At 43.8% G+C, this 26262-nt stretch overlaps 1 protein-coding gene across 1 annotated transcript in view; it reads right to left on the reverse strand.

The window, feature by feature from the left end:
* si:ch211-225b11.4 (thyroid adenoma-associated protein homolog) overlaps nucleotides 1-26262 on the reverse strand; it is a 248624-nt gene that overhangs the window by 134029 nt on the left and 88333 nt on the right. Inside the window, exons 10-12 of the mRNA XM_048556638.1 lie at nucleotides 19537-19673; nucleotides 13373-13570; nucleotides 449-1166 (exon numbers count right to left, since the gene is read on the reverse strand). Of these exons, the coding sequence (XP_048412595.1) occupies nucleotides 449-1166; nucleotides 13373-13570; nucleotides 19537-19673 (1053 nt within the window). The remainder of the gene's footprint in view (nucleotides 1-448; nucleotides 1167-13372; nucleotides 13571-19536; nucleotides 19674-26262) is intronic.

Below are 26262 nucleotides of genomic sequence, written 5' to 3' on the forward strand. Positions count from 1 at the left end.
ACCAATAGAAGCATTTGACTCTTTGTAATTGAATAGGTTAATGTTGGCCCAGACACTGATGTGAATGTAGTATTTGTTTGTATTCGTGAGCTAAGTGTCTGTTAGATCATTTAAAACCATGTCCTAGTTTCTACCACTGAGGTTGGGTCACTGCATTAATTCAAGGCTGAGTTATATAGATAAGGAGTGCGTGTGTGAGGTGACGACAAGAGAATGAGCTGCGACCCACACCAGATCAGCTACGATCTTATGATTAGTGGAATTTCTATGAATTAATTCTCCTTGTACCTTGGAGCATTTTACTACATCGATGCAAGTTGTTGTTGTTTTAATTCATGTTATCCAGGGACAAGTCCTGAGACTGCAAGACCTGTCTCCTCCTACCTGTCTACAGAATAAGGCTCGTGCTGACCATAAGTCACAACAACTAAAGAAAACTTTGACTTACCAACACCCTCAAATACAATGGCTGCTGCTCCTGGGTATCCTTCTCCTCCGTTCTTGCTGTTGTCCGACCTTCTCAGTGCACGAAGGTTCAGAAGACAGCTGTCTCTGATCCTCACCAGGGCTTTCTTCACACTAACCTGAAGCAACTGTCTGAATGAAGAGGAACTGCAATTCAAGTTGAGAGGTAAGAACTCCTTCAGTAGACTCATGGCCTTCGAACTCAGTGCCTGATTGGTTTTAGGGCTGATGCATAGCAGAGCAAGAGCACGGAGGCGCACACGGTCATCCAGGCAATGTAGGGTGGCCCTCAAATTCCTCAGTGTGTCGGCCTCCATGGGCAGGGACCCAGAAGTCATCTGCTTTGCGCTGACTAAGGTGATCCAGCCAAGGCGATGTTCAGAATGGCTACCATCAAATGCCCTAGCCAGTAGGTGGAACGATGCTGGGAAGATCTTCAGTGTTTTTCCTAGGAAATAATTGGCTGTGTTCAGCTGATATAATGGGATGTCAGAGGTTAAAGCCTCAGCCAACATTTGAAGCCATGACTGAGCCCAACTCTCTGCCAGCTCCTGTTCAGACAGGGTTCCCTGGGTCAAGGTGCACTCCAACCTGTGCTGCTGCAGTATTGTCCGGTAGAGCTCAGAGGCTACAGAGCACAAGTGATTTGTTGAAAGGCAGTTGAACAAATGTTTTGGAAGCTCCTCGTAATCTCCCAGGATCTGGAAACAAAACTCTTTGTCAGAAAAAGCACCAGACTGAAACAGCAGGTCCCAAATCCTAGCTCCCATTCCCCTCATAAATTCAGCTGTCTACCACTGAACCACAGGGACCATTTTCTGTGGCCAAGACAAAGGCAAAAAGGTAAGGTGTAGCCAGAGTAAGTGTTTAGTTCTGGAAATTAAGAGCACAGTAGGAATTCCTGTGCTGGGGAGAAGACATGCGTGTTGCTTTTCTTTTATGGTTTATAGCTTGCAAGGAGTATATGCTATATTAATGAGTACCAGCGAATAAGAGCCTAAAATAACTGATATTATAACATATGAAACATCTGCCCAAGGGGTAAATCACGGAGGGAGAGCACAGTTTGCCACTTTTGCTCTATGAGGGAAGCCATTAACATTTCGAGGGCCTGGGGCCATCACATGTGCAGGAAATGTCTCTAACTACAGCTTCTTAAAAGAAAAAACTTCAGAGCTGGAGTTGGAGCAGCAGCTGGGGTCACTGCAGAGCATTCACAAAGCAGTGTGTGTACATGGATAACACATAAAGAGAAATAAAATGTGAGACTGGATGAACACAGCAGGCCCAGCAGCATCTCCGGAGCACAAAAGCTGACGTTTCAGGCCTAGACCCTTCATCAGAGAAGGGGGTGGGGTGAGGGTTTTGGAATAAATAGGGAGAGAGGGGGAGGCGGACCGAAGATGGAGAGAAAAGAAGATAGGCGGAGAGGAGAGTATAGGTGGGGGGGTGGGGAGGGGATAGGTCAGTCCAGGGAAGACGGACAGGTCAAGGAGGTGGGATGAGGTTAGTAGGTAGGAGATGGAGGTGCGGCTTGGGGTGGGAGGAAGGGATGGGTGAGCGAAAGAACAGGTTAGGGAGGCAGAGACAGGTTAAACTGGTTTTGGGATGCAGTGGGTGGAGGGGAAGAGCTGGGCTGGTTGTGTTGTGCAGTGGGGGGAGGGGACGAACTGGGCTGGTTTTGGGATGTGGTGGGGGTAGGGGAGATTTCGAAGCTGGTGAAGTCCACATTGATACCATTGGGCTGCAGGGTTCCCAAGCAGAATATGAGTTGCTGTTCTTGCAACCTTCGGCGGCATCATTGTGGCACTGCAGGAGGCCCATGATGGACATGTCATCTAAAGAATGGGAGGGGGAGTGGAAATGGTTTGCGACTGGGAGGTGTAGTTGTTTATTACGAACTGAGCGGAGGTGTTCTGCAAAGCGGTCCCCAAGCCTCCGCATGGTTTCCCCAACGTAGAGGGAGCCACACCGGGTACAATGGATGCAGTATACCACATTGGCAGATGTGCAGGTGAACCTCTGCTTAATATGGAAAGTCATCTTGTGGCCTGGGATAGGGGTGAGGGAGGAGGTGTGGGGGCAAGTGTAGCATTTCCTGCGGTTGCAGGGGAAGGTGCCGGGTGTGGTGGGGTTGGAGGGCAGTGTGGAGCGAACAAGGGAGTCACGGAGAGAGTGGTCTAACCGGAAAGCAGACAAGGGTGGGGATGGAAAAATGTCTTGGGTGGTGGGGTCGGATTGCAGATGGCGGAAGTGTCGGAGGATCATGCGTTGTATCTGGAGGTTGGTGGAGTGGTGTGTGAGAACGAGGGGGATCCTCTTTTGGCGGTTGTGGCGGGGGCGGGGTGTAAGGGATGTGTTGCGGGAAATGCGGTCAAGGGCGTTCTCGACCACTGTGGGGGGAAAGTTGCGGTCCTTGAAGAACTTGGACATCTGGGATGTGCGGGAGTGGAATGCCTCATCGTGGGAGCAGATGCGGCGGAGGCGGAGGAATTGGGAATAGGGGATGGAATTTTTGCAGGAGGGTAGGTGGGAGGAGGTGTATTCTAGGTAGTTGTGGGAGTCGGTGGGCTTGAAATGGACATCAGTTACAAGCTGGTTGCCTGAGATGGAGACTGAGAGGTCCAGGAAGGTGAGGGATGTGCTGGAGATGGCCCAGGTGAACTGAAGGTTGGGGTGGAAGGTGTTGGTGAAGTGGATGAACTATTCGAGCTCCTCTGGGGAGAAAGAGGCGGCGCCGATACAGTCATCAATGTAACGGAGGTCCGCCTCCCCCTCGCTCCCTATTTATTCCAGAACCCTCACCCCATCCCCCTCTCTGATGAAGGGTCTAGGCCCGAAATGTCAGCTTTTGTGCTCCTGAGATGCTGCTGGGCCTGCTGTGTTCATCCAGCCTCACATTTTATTATCTCAGATTCTCCAGCATCTGCAGTTCCCATTATCACATAAAGAGAAATGGTCACATTACATGCTAAAACTCCACAGTAGGAAGGGAATGTGTGACGACGAAGCAGCCCAGGGGTTTCCTATAGCTATTCACTGACAAAACAGATACATCACTTTGGGTACCGTTGAGGGGAAGGCCTCTGAGGAGAAAGCAGCGAAACCGGATTCATAGCGTCAGGGTTGGCCCTGACACACAGGGGAGGAGTGAAGTGTAGGAATGCAGTAGTTAAATGTGGGTTCAATTGTAAGGGATTTCTGTCTGCAGTTGAGATGCTACATTGCTTCTCGGGTGCTAGGGCCAAGGTCATCTCAGAGCAGTTACAGAACATTCTGGAGCAGGAGGGCATGGATAAAGGGGTCTTTTTCAGGACAGTAGCTGGTAACCAGTTGAGTTCTGCAGGGTTCAGTGTTAGGACCACAACTACTCGCATTATATATGAAGGAAGATGAAGGAGCTGTGGGTATTCTGGCTAAATTTGCAGATGGCACAAAAATAGGTGGAGGGGCAAGTAGTGTTGAGGAATTGGGATGGCTGCAACAGGATTTGGATAAACTAGGAATGAGCAAATCTAGGCAGACAGGTCTAAAGTTCCCTGAAAGTGGCAACACAAGAGGATATGGTATTCAAGAAGGCATATGGCAAGCTAGCCTTCATCAGTTGAAATACAGAGTATAAAAATTGGCAAGTGATGCTAAAGTTGTGTAGAATTTTAATTAGGCTACATTTTGAATATTGCATACTGTTCCGTCACCATATGACAAAAAGAATGTGGAGGGTTTGGGGTGGATACAGAAACGGCTTATCAGGATGTTGCCTGGTCTGGGGGCTATTAACTTGATTTTGTTTTCACTTGAGTATTGGAGGATGAGGGCTGACCTGATAAAAGTTTCCAAAATTATGGCAGGCATAGGTCAAACAGATAGTCAGAGTCTTTTTTCTAGGGTAGAAATGTCGATTAGTGGAGACATAGATTTAAAGTCAGAGTGTAATACCGCATGGAAACAGGCCCTTCGGCCCAAACTGGTCCATGCTGACTCTGGTGCCCACTCAGCCATTTCTAACTGCCTGCATTTGGTCCATGTCCCCCTCCAAACACTTTCCAACCATGTACCTACCCAAATGTTTTTTAAACGTTGTTTTTGTGCCTGTCTCAACCACTTTCTCTGGCAGCCCATTCCAAATATGCACCACTCTCTATGTGAAAAAGTTGCTCCTCACATCCTCCTTAAATCTGCCCCCTCTCACCTTAAATCTGTACACTCTAGTTTTCCATTCCCCATCCCTGGGAAAAAGACTAAGTGCATTCTTCCTATCTAATCCCCTCATGATTTTATCCGCCTCAGTAAGGTCACCGCTCATTCTCCTACATTCCAAGGAATAAAGCCCAATCCTGGCCAACCTCTCCTCAGAACTCAGGACTACTATTCCTAGCAACATGCTTGTAATTCCTCTTTGCACATTTTCCAGATTAACTATGCCTTTCCTGTAACAGGGTGACTAAAACTGTACATCATACTGCAAGTGTGGCCTCACCAATGACTTGTACATCTTTAATGTCCCAACTCCTAGGGGAAAGTTGAAAGGAGACTTGACAAGTTTTTTTTACAGAGAGGATGGTAAGTACCAGAGGAGATGGTGGAGGCAGAAAGAATAGTTGTGCTTAAGAGACATTTTGACAGATGTACGAATATGCAGGGAATAGTGGAATATGGGCCAGGTAGAGGCAAAAGGTTTTTAGTTTAGAAAGGGATCATGTGTCGGTGCAGTCCCAGTGGGCCGACGGGCCTGTTCCTGTTTTGTACTGTTCTTTGCTCTGACATGCAATGTTAGTATTCATTTCAAAAGGACTAGAATGTAGGAATATAGTCAGACAGCATTTGAAATACGGTGGCAGTTTTGGGCCCCAAAGCTAAGGATAAATGTGCTGGCATTGGAGAGGTTGGGAGATAAGTGTTCAGAGAAGCTTTACAAGAATGATCCTGAGGAAGAAGGACTTATTGTATTGAATGTGACTGAGGACTCTGTGTCTGCAGAAGGATTGGGGTGAGGGGGGTGTGGAATATCAGTAGAACTTACAGAATACTGAGAGATCTGGATAGAATGGATGTGGAAAAGATGTTTCCATGGTAGGAGAGATCAGAACCCAAGGGCACAGCCTCAGAGTGAAGGGGGTGACCCTTCGGAACTGAGATGAGGAGAAATTTCTCCAGTCAAAGGGTGGAAGTCATTGTCGCAGAGGGCTGCGGAGGCCAATTCATTAAGTGCATTTAAGACTGAGATTGATAGATCCTTGATTGGAAAGGAGATCAAGGGTTACTGGGAGATGGCAGGAGAATAGGGTTGAGAAACATATCAGCATAGCCAAATGGCGGAGCAGATTCAAAGGGCCAAATGGCCTAATTCTGCTTCTTTATCTTAGGGTGTTATGGGTTTCACCTGGGAAAGATCGGGACTGATGTCCTGAGGAGGTATTTACTCGAGGGGATGTGAAGACTTTAAACTAAAATGGCAGAGGAGAGGGTACCTATACAAGGTGAAAAATAATGGGCACAGGACCAGTAATGTTTAATAGACAAGCCTTAAGGCTTTGTGCCTTAATGCGCATGGCATCTACAATAACATGAAGGAATTAATTGTGCAAATAGATGTGAATGGGTAAGGTATAGGCAGGATTAGAGAGACATGGCTGCAAGGTGGCCAGAAATGGAAAATGAATATCAACCAGTAATCAGTGTTTAGGAAGGACAGACAGAAAGGAAACAGTAGTGGAGATGAATTTCTGGTTAAAGAAAAAATTAATGTAACAGTGAGGAAGGATATTGGCTGCAATGATGTGGAATGTGGGTGGAGCTCAATGATGCGGAGACACAAAATATATTAGTGGGGCTTGTGTATAGATCACCAAACTGGAGGGGAGATGTTGGAAAATGGCATTAAACAGATATTTGAGACACATGCATCATCATAACGTTTGTAATTATAAGTGCCTTTAAGCTGCATATAGCTGGGCCAAATCAAATTAGTAACAATACTGTAGGGGAGGAATTCCGAGAATGTAAATGAAATAGTTTTCTGGACCTGGACATTGAGGTACCAGGCCATTCCAGACTGGGTAATGTGTCATGAGAAAGGAATAATTGACGACCTAATTATGCAAGGTTTCTTAGAAATGAGAAACCACACAACTGAATTCTTCATTCAGATGGACAGTACTGAAGCTGATTCTGAAACTAGGGCCCTGAATGTAAAGAAGGGAAACTACAATGATATGGGATGTGAGTTGGCTATAACAGATTAGGGATCACTACTGAATAGGTTAACAGCAGAAAGGCAATGGCAAGAAATCGAAGGGTACATGGATGAAGACAACTTTTCATTCCTGTTTGATCAAAAAGTAAAATAGGAAAGATGGCCAAACCATGGCTTACAAAGTTAGTATTAGATTCGAGGAAGTGGTGTAGAAATTGGCAAAAAATATCAACAGACATGAGAAGTGGGAGCAGGTAAGTACCAACGAGCATAGGTACCAACGACATAGGTAGAAAGAGGGATAGGGATGTCAGGCAGGATTTCAGGGAGCGAGGGTGGAAGCTGAGAGCTCAAACAAACGGAGTGGTCATCTCTGGTTTGTTACCCGTGACAAATAGCGAGACAAAGAACAGGGAGAGATTTCAGCTGAACATGTGGTTGCAGGGATGGTGCAGGAGGGAGGGCTTCAGCTACATGGACAATTGGTGCTCATTCTGGTGAAGGTGGGACCTCTACAAAACAGGACTGTCTCCACTTGAACCAGAGGGGTACTAATATCCTGGGCGGGAAATTTGCCAGTGCTGTTCGGGAGGATTTAAACTAGCTCAGCAGGGAGATGGGAAATTGTGGTGTCGTTTCAGTACACAGGAGGATGAGAGTAGGGAGGACATGGACAGGATTTCACTGTCACAGGAGTGTGCTGGCAGACAGCAAGCTGGTTTGAAGCATGTCTACATCAACGCCAGGAGTTTCCGGGATAAGCGAGGTGAGCTTGCAGCATGGATAGGTACCTGGGACTTCGATGCTGTGGCCATTTCGGAGACATGGACAGAGCAGGGTCAGGAATGGATGTTGCAGGTTCCAGGGTTTAGGTCTTTCATTAAGATCAGGAAAGGTGGTAAAAGAGGGGGAGGTGTGGCTTTGTTAGTCAAGGACAGTATAACGGTGGCTGAAAGAACTTTTGATGAGGACTCATCTACTAAGATGGTAGGGGCTGATGTCAGAAACAGGAGAGGAGAGGCCACACTGCTGGGAGTTTTTTATAGGCCTCCGCAAAGTTCCAGGGATGTGGAGGAGAGGATTGGCAAAACAATTCTGGGCAGGAGTGAAAGGAACAGGGTGGTCAGTATGGGACTCTTTAACTTTCCCAACATTGACTGGAAATGCTCTAACTCTAGTGTGTTGGATGGATCAGTTTTTGTCCAATGTGTGCAGGATGGTTTCTTGACACAATATGTCGAAGGGCCGACAAGAGGGGAGGCCACACTGGATCTGGAACATGGTAATGAACCAGGCCAGGTGTTTGATTTAGTGGTAGGTGAGCACTTTGGAGACAGTGACCATAATTCGGTTACGTTTAGTTTAGCAATGGAAAGGGATAGGAACATGCCACACGGCAAGAGTTATAGATGGGGAAAAGGGCAATTATAATGTGATTAGGCAAGACTTAGGAGGCATAGAATGGTGTAGCAAAATGAAGGGGATGGGACAATCGAAATGTAGAGCTGGTTTAAGGAACAGATATTGCATATCCTTGATAGGTATGTCCCTGTCAGGCAGGGAGGAAGCGATAAGGTAAGGGAATCGTGGTTTACTAAAGAAATTGTACCTCTTGTTAAGCAGAAGAGGGAGGCTTACGTGACGTTGAGATGGTTCAGATGAGGCGATGGAGAGTTACAAATTAGCTAGGAAGGATTTAAAGAGAGTGTTAAGAAGAGCAAGGAGGGGGCATGAGCAGACATTAGCAGGTAGAATAAAGGAGAATCCTAAAGATTTCTATAGGTGTGTGAGGAATAAGAGGATGACTAGGGTAGGAACAGGGCCAGTCAAAGACAGAAGTGGGAAGTTGTGTGTGGACCCTGTGGAGATTGGAGAGGTGCTAAACGAACATTTATCATCGGTTTTCTCTCAGGAAAAGAAGAATATCGTAGAGGAGAAGACTGAGTTACGGGTTATTAAAATTGAAAGGATTGAGGTTAGTAAGGAGAAGGCATTATCAATTCTAGAAGGTGTGAAGGTAGATAAATCCCCTGGGCCGGATGGGATTTTTACGAGGATTCTCTGGGAAGCTAGGGAGGAGGTGGCTGAGCCTTTGGCCTTGATCTTTGAGTCGTCTTTGTCTATAGGTTTAGTACCAGGGGACTGGAGGATTGCAAATGTGCCCTTGTTCAAGAGGGCAGCAGGGATGACCCAGGTAATTACAGACCTGTGAGTCTTATGTCTGTTGTAGGAAAAGTATTAGTAAGGATTAGAAGAGATAGGATTTATGATCATCTAGCAAGCAACAATTTGATTGGAGATAGTCAACATAGATTCGTCAAGGGAAGGTCGTGTCTCACAAACCTCGCTGAGTTTTTTGAGAAAGTGACCAAGCATGTGGATGAGAGAAGGGCAGTTGACGTGGTGTACATGGGCTTCAGTAAAGCCTTTGATAAGGTTCCACATGGTAGGCTATTGGAGAAAATGTGGAGGCATGAGATTGAGGGAGATTTAGCAGTTTGGATTAGAAACTGGCTTTCTGTAAGAAGGCGATTGATGGTGATTGATGGAAAATATTCAGCCTGGAGTCTGGTTACTAGTGATGTGCCTCAAGGATCTGTTTTGGGACCACTGCTGTTTGTTCATTTTTATAAATGACTTGGACGCAGGCATAGGTGCATGGGTTAGTAAGTTTGCAGATGACACTAAAGTCAGTGGAGTGGTGGACAGTGTGGAAGAATGTTGCAGGTTGCAGGGAGACTTGGATAAACTGCAGAATTGGGCTGAAAGGTGGCAAATGGAGTTCAATGCAGATAAATGTGAGGTGATTCACTTTGGGAGGAATAATAGGAAGGCAGAATACTGGGTCAATGGAAAGATTCTTGGTAGTGTGGATGTGCAGAGGGATCTTGGTGTTCATGTACACAGGTCCCTGAAAGTTGCCCCCCGGGTTGATAGTGCTGTTAAAAAGGCTTACGGTGTGTTAGGTTTTATTGGTAGAGGGATTGAGTTCCGGAGTCGTACAAAAAACTGTACAAAACGCTAGTGCGGCCTCATTTGGAATACTGCGTGCAGTTCTGGTTGCCCCATTACAGGAGGAGTGTGGAAGCATTGGAAAAAGTGCACAGGAGATTTACCAGGATGTTGCCTGGTCTGGAGCGAAGATCTTATGAAGAAAGGCTGAGGGACTTGGGTCTGTTTTCATTGGTGAGAAGGAGGCTAAGAGGGGATTTAGTAGAGACATACAAGATGATCAGAGGATTAGATAGGGTGGACAGTGACAGTCTTTTTCCGAGGATGAAGACTTCAGCTTGTACGAGGGAGCATAGCTACATTGAGGGGTGATAGATTTAAGACAGAAGTCAGAGGCAGGTTCTTTACTCAGAGAGTGGTAAGGGTGTGGAATGCCCTGCCTTGCCAATGTAGTTAACTCGGCCACATTAGGGGTATTTAAACAGTCCTTGGATAAGCATATGGATGATGATGGGATAGTGTAGGGGTATGGGCTTAGATTAGTTCACAGGTCGGTGCAACATTGAGGGCTGAAGGGCCTGTTCTGCGCTGTAATGTTCTTTTTTCTATGTTCTATAATACTTTAGCTAATGAGGAAAATTAGAAAGTAGAGTAAGGTTGAAGGGAACATAAAACTGAATGTAAAACTTTGTATAAGATTGTTCAGAGAAAAAGATTCATGAAGTCAAAGGTAGGCTCCTTCCAGTCCCTCTCATAGGGAACAAAGAAATGGTTGACAAACTGAATACATACCTTGGTCTGTGCTCACAAAGGACACAAATAAGAAACCAGAAATACTGGGGAACAGTGTTTAACAAGAGGGAAGAACTGAAGGAGATCAGTGTTAGTAGGGAAACAGTATTGGGAAATTTGATGGGATTGAAGGCTGATAAATACCCATGCTGAGATAATGAACATCCCACAGTACATAGGGAAGTGGCCCTACAAATAATGGTTGCACTAGCAATCATCTTCCAAGATTCTATTGACTACAGGAGAGTTCCTACAAGTGGGAGGGTAGCTAAGGTAACAGGAACTGCCAATGCCGGAGAATCAACCCCTCAAACATTTGCTCACCAACCTGCCACATGGCACGGCATTAAATGCTTTCTGAAAGTAAAACATACATCTATAGCACTACCCTCATCCACTGCTTGTATCATCTCATCAAATAATTAAATTGGCGGACATGACCTGCCCTTGATAAAGCTACGTTGGTCGTCTAGTATTAACTTACTTTTCTGAGTGTATATTTACTTCATCCCGCACTACGGCCTCCATCAGTCTTCCCAATATTGGCGTCAAGCTGACGGATCTATAGTTTTCTGGCTTATCCTTTGCCCCTATTTTAAACAATGTTGTCATGTTTGCAAATCTCCAGTTCTCAAGGACTAATCCTGTGTTCAGCGATACCTTAAAAATGTCTGTTAACAGCTCCGTAATTTAATCGCTTACCTTTCTCAACAATCTGGGATGGATCCCATCTGGGGCTTGCAGCTTCTCTACCTGGGGTGCTGCCAGCCTTTTTAGCACCTCTTCTTTATGTTTCCCTATACTGTCAGTTGCTCAGCATCCACATTTTCAACTCAGCCATCATCACAGAAGCAAAATATTCATTTCGTACCTCTGCCATTTCCTTTGCTTCAGTTAGCAGCTTACCCTGCTTATTCCTGATGGGCCCCACTCTATCCTTCACTAATCTTTTACTTTTAATATGTCTGAAGAAAATCTTACTCTTGTTTTTAGCACAGCCTACTATCCTTTCCTCATATTTCCCCTTAGTCTTCCTTATTTCAGCCTAAGCCTGTATTTGAGATACTCATCCTGATTTCTATTGCTATGATTATTCCTGCATGCATCATATGCCTCCTTTCTCTTCCTTATTTTCTCATCAATATCCTCAGTCATCCACAGTATTCTAACTTTGGATACCCCATATTTATTTCTCATGGGTAAGTATCTGGCTTACACCCTATTCATCTCTCTTTGAAATTCTCCCATTTTTCATCCATAATGTGGATAAATGTGAAGTTATTCACTTTGGCAGCAAAAACAGGAAGGCAGATCATTATCCAAATGGGTGCAAATTGAGAGAGGGGAATGTGCAACTAATCCTGGATATCCTTGTTTACCAGTCACTGAAAGTGAGCATATAGTTGCAACAGGTTGTAAAGAAGGCAAATGGTATATCTGCCTGTATGCTGAGAAGATTTGAGTCAAAAAGCAGGGATGTCTTGCTACAATTATATAGGGCCTTGGTTTGGTCTCTTTATCTGGGTTTTGGTCTCCTTATCTAAGGAAGGATAATCTTGCTATAAAGAAAACACAGCAAAGGTTTACCAAACTGATTCCTGGGATGGTGGGACTGATGTATGAGGAAAGGTCGAATCAGTTAGGATTATATTTATCGAACTGCAGAAGAATGAGTGGAGACCTCACAGAAATCTATAAATTCTAAAAGCACTAGACAGGCTGAGTGCAGGACGGATGTTCCAAATGGCAGAACCATGAGTCACAGACTAATTTATCCCTGGGGAATGTGGGCATTGCTAGCTGGGCCAGCATTTATTGCCTCCTTCGTTACCCTCGAGAAGGTGTTAGTGAGCTGCCTTCTTGAAATGCTGCAGTCAATGTGCTGTCAATAGACCCACAATGACTTTAGAGAGGGAATTCCAGGATTTTGACCCAGGAACAATGATATACTTCCAAGTCATGATGATGAATGGCTTGAGGAGAACTTGAAGGTGGTGGTGTTCCTTGATCTCTTAAAAGGTATAGTCATGGGTATGGAAGGTGTAGTCTAGGGATCTTTGGTGAGTTTCTGCAGTGTTTCTTGTAGATAGTACACACTCCTGTGACTGAGCAGGGTTAATTGATAAGGGTTAAACTATTTAGGACTGAGAGGAGGAGAAATTTCTTCACCCAGAGAATAGTGCACCTGTGGAATTCACGATCACAGAAAGCAGTTGAGGCCAAAACCTTAGTAACTCAAAAACAAAGAACTGCTAATGTTGGAAATCAAAAACAAAAACAGAAATTGTTGGGAAAAACTTAGTGGGTTTGGAAGCATGTGTGGATAGAAAGCAGAGTTAACTTTTTGGGTTCAATGACCCTTCTTCAGAATGGTCAGAACATTGTATGATTTGAAGGGGCAGTAGGATACTAAATAGGGCTAAAGGGATAAACAAATATGGAAGAAAAGCAGGAATAGGCTATGAAGTATGATAAGTAGACATAATAATAATGAATGGTGGAAGAGGTCTGAAGGGCTGAATAACCTTCTCCGCCTCCTATTTTATGTCTGTACAACAATGGAGGCTGGAAACTTTAGCTGGAACAGTTGGAGCGAGGTCAATGACTAGGGATGGAAACCCTGGCACTAATGGGTGGCGGGGCGACGTTGGGACAATTGACAGAAACCCGAATCTCAACAGCTGGACAGAATAAAGAATAAAGGCATCTTCAGATGCAAATGAGATGCAAACACTGGCTTGAAAGGGTGGAAGGGGTAGGGTAATAATTAGGGGCAAATACCTGCCTCTAATTAAGGAAGGGAGGCAGCAAGGGTTGGAGAAACAAGCCTTTGGACCAGAAGAAATCATGCATACATCAGAGGAAAGGGTTCTAGTGATGAGGAAGCTCATAGGGCTGATGGAGAACAAATAATCGGGGATGTTTCATGACTTGGGTGAAAGCCCAAACAAGCAACCAGATACAAACCTTATCGGCACCAAAGCAGGAGACGAGAGAGGAGAGGAGCAAATATTTGGCTTTCACTTGCCATGGGAGGGCTTTAAGACGATGCAGTATGGATGAGTAGAGGGGCAGATCCACATCCCCAAAGTGGCTGCACTCTTGTCTGTAAATATCAAAGAACAGGCGGAAAGAACAATGTACAGAGTCCAGCAGACCCTCCACCTGCCAACAATAAAAACATTGCAGGGCATCAGTTACACAAACCACGAACTCCAGACTTTTCAGCAGCTCCCTGCATAAATCCCAAGTCTGAGTGAAGTTCATAGAATCCCTCCAAAGTGGAAGCAGGCCATTTGGCCCATCAAGTCCACACCACCTCTCCAGAGAGCATCCCACCCAGACCCGTACCCCATCCCTGTAACCCTACATTCTCTCATGCCAATCCATCCATCCTGCATGTCTTTGGACTGTGGGAGTAAACCAGAGTACCTGGAGGAGGCCGAAACAGACACAGGGAGAATGTGCAAACCCCACTCAGACAGTCGCCCAAAGCTGGAATCGAACCCAGGACCCTGGTGCTATGAGGTAGCAGTGCTAATTACTGAGACACCGTGCCACCCCTGATGAGTAATCTGATGCTATCAAGTAGCCTGGGACCAACAAGCAGCCTATGTACCTCCAGATTAGTGTAAATATAGGGCAAGTACGGCATAGGGTTAAGACAAGGTGAAGCTTCCACTACATATCCCTATCAAACACTCTCAGGGCAGGTACAGTACAGGACTTGATACAGAGTAAAGCTCCATCTACTCATTTAAACAAAAAGTAAAAGCATTTTCTACACTATCCCCATCCCCAGACAGTTATGACACAGATTAGATACAGAGTAAGAGACAAAAGAATGGATGTGGGAATCGAAGGTAGACAAACAGGAAGCTGGAAGAACAAGTCAGCCAGGCAGCATCTGAAAGAAAGGAGCAGTCAACATTTCAGGTATTACCCTTCTTCAATACGCGAAACGCTGACTGCTCCTTTCCTCCAGATGCTGCCTGGTTTGCCGTGTTGTTCCTGCCTCCTGTTTGTCCACCTCAGAGATTGAGTAAAATCTCTCCTATGCTAACCCATTAAATATATCCTGAGCAGTACAGCATGAGGTTAGTAACACAGTAAAGTTATCTCCACTCTTTTAAACTCAAAATTATATGGGTAGAAATTAGAAATAAGGAAGGAAACGTGACCTTGATGGGATACAATATAGTCCCGCACAATAGTCAGGTGGAATTTCAGAAACAAATATGTAGAGAGATGTCAGATATATGTAATCATTAATAAGGTTGTCATAATGGGGGATTTTAATTTTCCAAAGACTGACTGGGTCTATCTTCACCTTAGGCTTGGATAGTGAAGAATTTGTTAAAAGTGTTCAAAAATTTTTTCTTTATCAATATGTGGTTGCTCCTACCAGGGAATGAGCAAACCTTGACCTTCTTTTGGGCATAAAATAGACAAATGAGTGGTAATGCATTTTGGAAGGTCAAGTACAGATAGAAATTATACAGTGAATGGCATAACCTTAGGAGTATTGATATGCAGAGGGATCTGGGTGTGGAGTTTCACAGATCACTGAAGGTGGCAGTGTAGGTAGATAAGCCAGTGAAAAAAAAGGCCAGTTGCATGTTTGCCTTCATTGGAAGGGTCACTGAGTATTAGGACAGACAAGTTATGCTGCAGCTTTATTGAACTTTAGTTAGGCCACCCTTGGGGAATATTGCATACAGTTCTGGTTACTACACTACCAGAAGGATGTGAATGCTTTACAGAGGGTACAGAAAAGGTTTACCTGGATGTTGCCTGAATGAGTAATTTTACCCACGAGGGAAATGTGGAGAGACTGGATTTGTTTTCATTGGAGCACAAGAGATTGAGTGGTGACCTGATAGAAGTTTATAAGATTATCAATAGCATGGTAGAGGTGAAAGTATAAGGCTTTTTCCCAGGGTGGAGTCAATTACTAGGGACACAGATTCAAGGTGGTGGTGGGGGACATGTTCAAACAAATGTGTAAGGCAAATTTTTCACACAAAGAGTGATGAGTGCCTGGAACGCGCTGCTGAGGGAGGCGGTGGAAGCAGGTACAACAGCACCATTCAAGAAGCACATGGATGAATACATGAATAGGAAAGGGATAGACGGATACATATCCTGTAAGTGAAGACAGCTTTAGTATGGAAGGGCAAAATGTATTGGCACAGGCCTCGAGGGCCGGCTCCTGTGTTGTATTGTTCTTTGTTGTAAAAAGACAGGGCGGGTGATTTAAGTAAAAGTAGGTGAACAATGTGCGTTTTGCAATCATAATTCTATTAGTTTCAAAATGATTATGGAAAAGGATAAGCCTTTCCTAAAAGTTAAAGTTTTAAATTAGAGTAAGGCAAATTTTAATGGCATGGGACAAGTGGGAGGCAATCAAGCATGTGATGACAAGAGTTCAGAGGCATTATGTTCCTGTTAGAGTCAGAGGTAGGGCTGATAAGATTAAGGAACAATCAAGGAATAAAGATATTAATGTTCTAGTCAAAAATAAAATAAAATCTTATTTTAGACATAGACAACTGAGTTCAAATGAATCTCTGAATCAATACAAAGAGTATAGAAGCATTCTTAAGAAAGAAATCAGGAAAGTAAACAGGCGGTATGAGATAGCACCGGCAGATAAATTTAAGGATAATCCAAAGAGATTCTACAAGTATATTAAGAGTAAGAAGGTAACTAAAGAGAGAGTAGGGCCCCTTAAAGATCAAGGACGTCATACTTGCGTCGAGTCTCAGGAGCTGGGAGAGATATTAAACGAATATTTTGTGTCAGTTTTTACTGTGGAGAAAGAAATGGAAGCGAGAGAACGCAGGAAAATAAATACTGACGTTTTAAAAACAGTTCACATTACAAAAGCGGAAGTTCTAGAGGTCTTAGAGAATGTAAAGGTGGATAAATATCTGAGATCTGATCTCATGTATCCCAGAACGTTGTGGGAAATAAGGGAGGAAATTGTGAGACCCTTGCAGAAATATTTGCATCATCTAAAACTACGGGTGAGATGCCTAGTGACTGGAGGATGGTTAACGTTGTGTCTTTGTTTAAGAAGGGTTGTAAGGTGAAACCAGAGAAATATAGACTTGTGAGTCTGACTTCAGCTGTGGCTAAATTGTTGGAGGTAATCACAAAAGATAGAATACACCCACATTTAGAGAGGCAAAAATTGATTAGGGACAGTCAGCATGATTTTGTACGAGGAAAACTGTCTCTCACCAACTTGATTGAGTTTTTTCAGGAAGTTACCAAAAAGATCGATGAGGGCAGAAAATAAAGGTTGTTTACTTTGACTTTACTAAAGCCTTCAACAAGCTTCTGCATGGCAGATTTATTCGTAAAATTAGGTCACACGGGATTCAAGGCGAGCTTACCAATTGGATACATAATTGGCTTAACAGCACCAAACAGAGTAGCGGCAGAGGCTTGCTTTTCAGACTGGAGGCTTGTCACCAGCAGTGTTCCACACGGATCCGTTTTGGGTCCTCTTTTGTTTGTCATTTATATAAATAGACCTTACGTTAGGGTAAAAGTTCGGCACAACATTGTGGGCCGAAGGGCATGCACTGTGCTGTGCTGTTCTGTTTTATCCTCTATGTTCTAAATGATTTGGATGGGAATATGGAAGGAATGGTTGGTAAATTTGTGGACAACACCAAAATTGGTTGGATAGTGGACAGTTGAAGAAGGTTTTCTAAGATTACGAGGGCATCTTGATTAAATGGGTCAATGGGATGAAAAATGGCAGATGGCATTCAATTTGGATTAATGCAAGGTACTGCATTCTACAAACAAGGGTAGGGCTTATTCAATTAATGGTAGGGCCTTGAGTAGAGTTCTAGAACGGAGGGACCTAGGGGTTCAGATGCACAATTTTTTTGACGTTTCTTTCATATGTAGACAGGGTGGTTAAAAAGGCACGCTTGCCTTCACTGCTCAGTCCTTTGAGTTTAGGAGTTGGGACATAATGTTGCGGTTGTACAGGGCATTATTAAGGCCTCTTCTGCAGCACTGTATCCAGTTCTGGTCGCCCAGTTCTAGAAAGAATATTATTAGGTGGAGAGAGTTCAGAAGAGATTTACCAGAATGTTGTCAGGTGTGGAAGGTTCGAGTTATAAAGAAAGGTTGGATAGGCTAGGACATATTCACTGGAGCATAACAGGTTGAGAGATGACCTTACAGAGGTTTATAAAATCATCAGGGGTTTGGGTAGGTGTCTTTGCCATAGGATGGGGATTTCAAGACTAGGGGCGCAATTTTAAGATGAGAGGAGAGAGATTTAGAAAAGATATGATGGGCAAATTTTTTACACAGTGGGTGGTTCATATGTGGAATGAACTTCCTGAGGAAGCAGTGTATGTAGGCAGTTACAGCTTTTAAAAGACACTTTTAAATAAGGACATGAATAGGAAAGATTTGGAAGGATATGCACCAGGAGCATGCAGGTGGGACTTGATTGGTTCGGCATGAACTGGTTCCACGCTGTATAACTCTGTGACAGGGCAGCACGGTGTCAGACACATAGTAAACCTCCTGCTTGTCTTTTAAACTGAAGTTAAAGCTCCCAAAACAGTGTTCTTTCAAACACTCCCAGGTCAGGGACAGGACACATTTAGATGCAAAGTAATGCCCCTTGTACACTGTCCCCGTCAAACAATCTCTGGACAGGGACAGCAAGGAGTTGTATACAGAGTACTGCTCCCTCTACTCTTTTAAACTGAATGTAAAGCTCCCTTAACACTGTCCCCATCAAACAATCACAGCACAGATACTGCGCAGAGTCAAATACTGAGTAAAGCTCTCACTACTGTTTTAACCGGAAAGTAAAAATGCCTTTACTCCTCTAAACTGAAAGTAAAACTCCCTCCAAACTGTCTCTCTATCAAACACTCTCAAGACATGTGTAGTGCAGGGTAAGATGCAGAGTAAAGCTTTTCACTTGAAACTAAACTAAAAGTAAAGCCCTCTGTAACAAGAACTGAAACAGCTGGAGAAACTGAGCAGGTCTGGCAAAATCTATGGAGAAAGCAGAGTTTACATTAACATTAACTGAATACAAAGCACCCTTGACATAGTCCCCATCAAATATTCTCAGGGGAGTATAGTACAGCATTAGATAAAGAGCAAAGCTCTTTCTACATTATCCCTAACAAACACTTCCACGAGACCTACAGCAAGGACTTAGATACAGAGTAAATCCTTCTCTACTCTTTAGTAGAGTTGCTTCTATTGTTTTAATGGAAAGTAACAAACTACACTGCATCCATTAAAAACTCCTAGCACTGAGCTTAGTGTTAGATACAGTGTAAAACTCCAACTACAATTTTAAACTGGAAGTAAAGCTCTCTATCCTATTAAACTGAAAGTAAAGATTACTCTTTTCAAGCGAAAGTAAAACTTTCTCTACACTGTCCCATGAAACACTCTTAGGACATGGACAGCACAGGGTTAGGGACAGAGTAAAGATCTCTCTCCACTGTCCTCATGAAATACTCACCAAAAAAATTGACTGCACAGGGTTAAATACAAAGTAAAACTCCTTCTGCCCTTTTAAACATAAAGTAAAGCTTACTCTACCCTTTTAAATTGAAATTAAAGCCCCAACTATATTGTTCCCATGAAACACTCCCAGGACAGGTACAGCATAGCGTAAATATAGAGTAAACAATTCATGGTCTTTTGCCAGTTTAGTTAGAACATGCTTCATCTGCAGTTTAACACTGTTTATTTGCCTTTGTTCTCAATCCATCAGCATTCTTCCCTAATAAATAATTACCAATCTACATATTGAAAGCTCCTGCAATAGATCCATTCTGTCCTGTTCTTTATTCCTCTCTTCCCATTACTGTCTTGTCTCTCTTTCTGTCTCTGTTCTCCTCTCCACCTCAATGTGCCCTTGATTTTATTACTGGAGGGAGTGGATGAACTTAGTACATAGGCCTTTAAATTTATTGTGTGCTGACATCGGTGCATCTGCCAGTGTGCAGCTTGCACAGAAATGTTGTGATTACTACACACCCCAGAGAACACAATCATCCCAATCCTGCTTGCTCTATCTTCTCAATGCCACTCTGACCCACACTTGAATCCTGGCATTTACTTACTGGGCTTTCAATCCTGTGCCACATCAGCTCCAATAGTTGGGTGGTAAAAGTTGAATGTTGATCAAGCAGCCTCCCAGCACGCAGTCTCCACATTTTGCCAATATTCGACTTTATACACTTCAGCCACAGAGTCAGCACTGAAATCAAACAAAACAGCATCATGCTTCCACCAATGTCACATCATTTCACCGCCACCAACACAACCCAACCCTGCTCTGATCCCATCACTCCCAACAATGGCATGACCTGTTCCAACTGTGAACCTGTGACATCCTTATCACTCCTGACACTGTGCCAACCCTGACCCAATCCTGATCCTGGCACAGCTGACCCTGTCACTCCCAAGCCCACCATTGAATCATACAGTACAGATGATGCCATCTGGTCCATCAAGTCTATATTGCCAAAATTAGATTGCTACCTACACCAGTCCCATTTTCCAGCACTAGGCCCATAAGCCTTGAATGTTACAACACTTCAAGTGTTCATCCAAGTATTTTTCTGAACTTCCTGTGTTTCTTCTTAGATGTGTTCGTTGTTCTTGACCCTTCAAATAAGAGGAACAGCTGCTTTCTTTTCACCCTATCTATACTCCTTGTAATCTTTCACACCTCTATCAGGTCCCCCCCACCTTAACCTCCTCTACTCCAAAAAAAGCTGGAATTTATCCAGCCTCTCTTCATAACTAAAATGCTGTAGTCCAGGCAACATCATGGTGAATCTCCTCTGCACTCTCACCAGTGCAATCACCTCATTTCTACAGTGTGGTGATCAGGCTAGTACTAGGTAGTAGTCAACTAATAAGTCCCACAATAATAAAATGTGAGGCTGGATGAACACAGCAGGCCAAGCAGCATCTCAGGAGCACAAAAGCTGACGTTTCGGGCCTAGACCCTTCATCAGAGAGGGGGATGGGGGGAGGGAACTGGAATAAATAGGGAGAGAGGGGGAGGCGGACCGAAGATGGAGAGTAAAGAAGATAGGTGGAGAGAGTGTAGGTGGGGAGGTAGGGAGGGGATAGGTCAGTCCAGGGAAGACGGACAGGTCAAGGAGGTGGGATGAGGTTAGTAGGTAGCGGGGGGTGCGGCTTGGGGTGGGAGGAAGGGATGGGTGAGAGGAAGAACCGGTTAGGGAGGCAGAGACCGGTTGGACTGGTTTTGGGATGCAGTGGGTGGGGGGGAAGAGCTGGGCTGGTTGTGTGGTGCAGTGGGGGGAGGGGACGAACTGGGCTGGTTGAGGGATGCAGTAGGGGAAGGGGAGATTTTGAAACTGGTGAAGTCCACATTGATACCATATGGCTGCAGGGTTCCCAGGCGGAATATGAGTTGCTGTTCCTGCAACCTTCGGGTGGCATCATTGTGGCAGTGCAGGAGGCCTCCTGCACTGCCACAATGATGCCACCCGAAGGTTGCAGGAACAGCAACTCATATTCCGCCTGGGAACCCTGCAGCCATATGGTATCAATGTGGACTTCACCAGTTTCAAAATCTCCCCTTCCCCTACTGCATCCCTCAACCAGCCCAGTTCGTCCCCTCCCCCCACTGCACCACACAACCAGCCCAGCTCTTCCCCCCCACCCACTGCATCCCAAAACCAGTCCAACCGGTCTCTGCCTCCCTAACCGGTTCTTCCTCTCACCCATCCCTTCCTCCCACCCCAAGCCGCACCTCCCGCTACCTACTAACCTCATCCCACCTCCTTGACCTGTCCGTCTTCCCTGGACTGACCTATCCCCTCCCTACCTCCCCACCTACACTCTCTCCACCTATCTTCTTTACTCTCCATCTTCGGTCCGCCTCCCCCTCTCTCCCTATTTATTCCAGTTCCCTCCCCCCATCCCCCTCTCTGATGAAGGGTCTAGGCCCGAAACGTCAGCTTTTGTGCTCCTGAGATGCTGCTTGGCCTGCTGTGTTCATCCAGCCTCACATTTTATTATCTTGGAATCTCCAGCATCTGCAGTCCCCATTATCTCTAATAAGTCCCACAAGCCTGCTTAGCTACCCTATTAACCTGTCCTGCCATCTTCAAGGTTCTGTGAACAATGTTTCTTTGAGCATCCTAGTTTCCTGCCATTTATTGAGTTACTCCCTCGTCGTGTTCCTTTTTCCAAACTTCACATTTATCAGAATTACATGCTATCTGCTCATTTGGCCAATCAGTTTATGTACTCCTGAAACGCAAGACCTTCCTCCTCACTGTCAATCCTAATTAATATTTATGTCATCTGCAAACTTACTTTATCATCCCTCCAACTTATGAATATCACAAACAATAAGGAGCCCAGCATTAATCCCTGTTGAATGCCATTGGACAACAGTCTCCAGACACAAACAGCCTTCTACCACCACACTGTCTCCTACCACTAAGCTGATTTTGGATCCAACTTGCTAACTTACCCTATAGCCCATGTGCTTTTATCTTCTTTATCAGTCTCCCACTGTTGCTTTGGCAAAGGTCTTTCTGAAATCCATGTAAACTACATCAACTGCACTACCCTCATCCAGACATCTGGTCACCTTTTCAAAAACATTCAACCAAGTTTGTTAAGCTTGACACCTTTCTGATAATGTTATGCTGGCTGCCTGTGATCAAACTTGCCTTTCTAAATGGAGATTAATTTTATCCTTCATTATTTTCTCCAATAGTCTAACAGTGATATTAGATTAATGGCTCTATAGCTCACTGATCTATCTCTACCACCTTTCTTGTAAAGTGAAATGGCTGTCCTCTAGTCCACTACCACCTCCTTTATGACTAGAGAAAAATTAAAAATTTCGGTCAGGATGCTATAAGTAAAACTAGGAAATAGATTCTGCATAGACAAAACAAGATGGGCACTAATCTAAAAAGCAGGAGCTCAAATCTCTAGGTTATTACCAGGTTGGTACAAGGTACATGAATTTGGATGGATGAACACAAAGACTGGTCTGGGAGAAATGAGATCAGTTTGTTGGTGACGGGGAACAGGATTGGGCGAACGTGGGGCTGTACCATTGGGATGATCTATACCAGAACCGTGATTGGGCCAGTGTTCTTCAAACTGTGTAACCGAAGAGATGGAGAGATTTCAAAATAAATAGTGGGGACAAGGGAACAAACGTGGCATATCAAATTGTAGAGACAAGACGGGAAAATAGTAAAATGTGAAATTAAGATCAGAGAATGGCAGGAGGGGCAGAGGGATAAAACATTAGAAATATTTCAATAATCAAGACTAGATGCTACAAAGATAACTAAAGGCTAAATCCAAAGCCCCTGTATCTGCAAGTACGCAACGTTCAGAACAAAGTATATGAATTGATAGTACACGATGAAGTAAATAAATATTATCTGCTAGCCATTATGGAGACATGGCTGCAGGATAACAGGATTGGGCCCTGAATATATGTAAAGTGGTATATCACAGTCAAGAAAAATAAAATGCTAGGTTATGCTGGGGAGCGGGGGGATGGAACTGTTAGCAATGACGCATCTGTGCAATTGTTAGTTATGACCTTGATCAGGAGATCAAGATGTAGAATCAATTGAGCTGGAGACGAGGAATAGAAGCAAAAAGAGTGATCAATAGTAACCATAATGTGGGACAAAGCATACAAGAAAAAATACTGGATGCATGTGTTAATGGGATAGAAATTATCATGGCTCATTTTAATCTTTTCATAAAAATTAAGACAGGTAGTAGTTGCCTACATGATGAATTCATAGAACACTTCAGAGAAAATTTCTTGGCACAGCGCATTCTGGAATGAACAATGAGCAGGTTGGGCCCACCATCTGCGGTTAACCAAAGACGTTAGGGAAGATATCAAGCTTAATGGAATATAAAATTGCACAAAAATGAGTGGTAAGTCAAATGATTAATCAGAACATAAAGAATGCTAAAGAATACCAGAAAGGTAAGTCAGGGGAAGAAATTCGAGTGCCAGAGGAAGCTAACTAGGAATGTAAAAATAAATTATAAGACTTTCTACAGGTATTTCGGTGGAAACGGAGATAGAGTAAGTAAAGTGAGTGATGGTCCCCCAGAATGTGAAAATGGCAATAAAAAGTAGATATGGAAATAGTGGATGAAATGAACAAATATTCTACTTTGCCTCTGCCCCAAACAACATAATAAACATTTCAGCAATAACTGTAAATCAGCAGGTGTAAAGGAGATAAGAGTTTGGCAAGAAGATAAGAAATTCTTTTTTTAAAAAGAGATAAGAACTTGGCAAAATACAATTATCAGAGAAGTGGTACTATGCAAACCAATGGAGCTGCAGACTGACAAGTCTCGGGATCCAGATGGGCTTCATTCTGGCTTCTTTAATGAGGTTTCATTTGGGCTAGTAGGTACATTGGTGATAACTGTCTAAAATTTCCTAGATTCAAAAGAAGTTTTATCAGACTGGAAAAGAGCAATATAACCCCTCTAGTCAAGAGGAATGGAATCAGACAACAGGAAACTTTCTACCAGTTAATTTGCAGGTGTTAGAATTGATCATTAAAAAGAATACAGCTACACATTTCAAATAACTCAAGGTAATCAGAAAGAATCAGACATGATATTGTCAAAGGAAAATCATGTTTAAGCAACTATTACAGTTTGTTGAAGGAGTAACGTGCATTATAGATAAGTGGGAGCCTGTCGATATTTTACACTTGGATTTCCAGAAACCATTTGAGGTGTGGCGCTACATCAAAGATTATTTAAGAAAATAAAAGCTTATGATGGGGGTGTAACAAATTAGCACAGACAGATGACCGGCTGAGTTAAAAGAAAGTACTGTATTCATAACTGGTTCTTTGTCTGACTGGTGGAATGCAGCAAGAACAAAAACAAAAAGAACAAAGAACAATACAGCACAGGAAAATGCCCTTTGGCCCTGCAAATCTGGGCCAACACATTTTGCCTTCCAAACTAAATCTGTCTTCACTTACAGGATATGTATCCCTCTATCCCTTTCCTATTCATGTATTCATCCATGTCTTCTTGAATGCTGCTGTTGTACCTGCTTTCACCACCTCCTGCAGCAGCGCGTTCCAGGCACTCATCACTCTTTGTGTGAAAATCCTGCCCCTCACATTTCTTTTAAACTTGCCCATCCCAGACCTTGAACTTGTGTCCCCTAGCAACTGATCCCACCACCCCGGGAAAAAGCTTCATACTTTCTACATGATCCATTCCATTTACAATCTTATAAACTTTCATCAGGTCACTGCTCAGCCTCATGCATTCCAGTGAAAACACACCCAGTCTATCCATAGTTAAAATCCCCTGCATGAGGCTTATCCTGGTAAACATTTTGTGTATCGTCTCCGAAGCACATCCTTCTGGTAGTGTGACCAGAACTGTATGCATATTCCAAGTTTGGCCTAACTGAAGTTCTATAAAGCTGAAGAATAACTTACCCATCCTTATACTCAATGCCCCTTCCAATGAAGGCAAAATGGCAACAGGCCTTTTTTATTTCCTTATCTACCTGCGCTGCCACCTTCAGTGATTTTTAGACGCACACACCCAGATCCCTCTGCATATTAATACTCCTAAGGGGTCTGCCATTCACTGTATAATTTCCACCTGTACTTGACCTTCCAAAATGTATCACCTCACATTTGTCTGGATTAAACTCCATCTTCCAAGATTCTGCCCATGCCTCCAACTGATCTATATCCTGATGGATCGCTGACAATCTTCCTCACTAACCGCAATGCCACCATCTTTGTATTATCTGCAATCGTACTAATTAGGCCAGTTACGTTCTCCTCCAAATCATTTATGCAAATCACAAACTGATGTCCCCCCATTATCCCTGTGGAACATCACTGGTCACAGCTCTCCAGTCTGAAAAGCATCCTTCCGCCACTGCCCTCTGTTACCTATGAGTAAGCCAGCTTACCCCCGATAACACATGACTTCACCTTTTGTGCCAGTCTGCCATGATGAACCTTGTCAAAGGCTTTACTAAAGTCTACATAGACAATATCAAACACTTGTCTCTCATCAATCATCTTTGTCACCTCCTCAAAAATCTCAATCAAGTTAGCAAGGTGCAACGTCAACCACACAAAACCATGCTATCACTAGTAAGTCCATTTGCTTCTAAATGCATAAAGACCTTGCCCCTGAGAATCTTTTCTAATAATTTCCCTACCACCAAAATAAGGCTCACAGGCCCGTAATTTCCTGCATTATCCCTATTACCCTTCCCAAACAATCGGACAACTTGGCTATTATCTTGTCCTCTGGGATCTCACCTGTGGGCAAAGAGGGTAGAAAGATGTCTGTCAATGCTCCAGCAATTTTTTCTCTTGCCTCCCTCAATATTCTGGGATATATCCCACCAAGACGCAGGGACTTATCTATCTTAATACTTTTTAAGAAACAAAACACCTCTTCCTTTTTAATAGCAACTTGGCTTAGAAACTTGACACTCCCTTCCTTGAGATGATCCTCCATCAATTCCTTCTCTTTGGTGAATATTGACACGAAGTATTCATTTAGGACCTTACCTACCTCTTCTGGGTCCACACTCAGATTCCCTCCTTTGTCCTTGAGTGGTCTAATTCTATCCCTGGCTAAGCTCTTGCTTTACATATGTATAAAAAGGCTTGGGATTCTCCTTAATCCTAGTCGCTAATGACTTTTCATGACCTCTTTTAGCTCTTCAAATTCCTTGTTTAAGTCCTTTCCAACTGGGATTGAGGGAGATTTAGCAGTTTGGATTAGAAACTGGCTTTCTG

The sequence above is a fragment of the Stegostoma tigrinum genome, chromosome 26 (assembly GCF_030684315.1).
Source record: "Stegostoma tigrinum isolate sSteTig4 chromosome 26, sSteTig4.hap1, whole genome shotgun sequence".
NCBI lineage: Eukaryota > Metazoa > Chordata > Chondrichthyes > Orectolobiformes > Stegostomatidae > Stegostoma > Stegostoma tigrinum.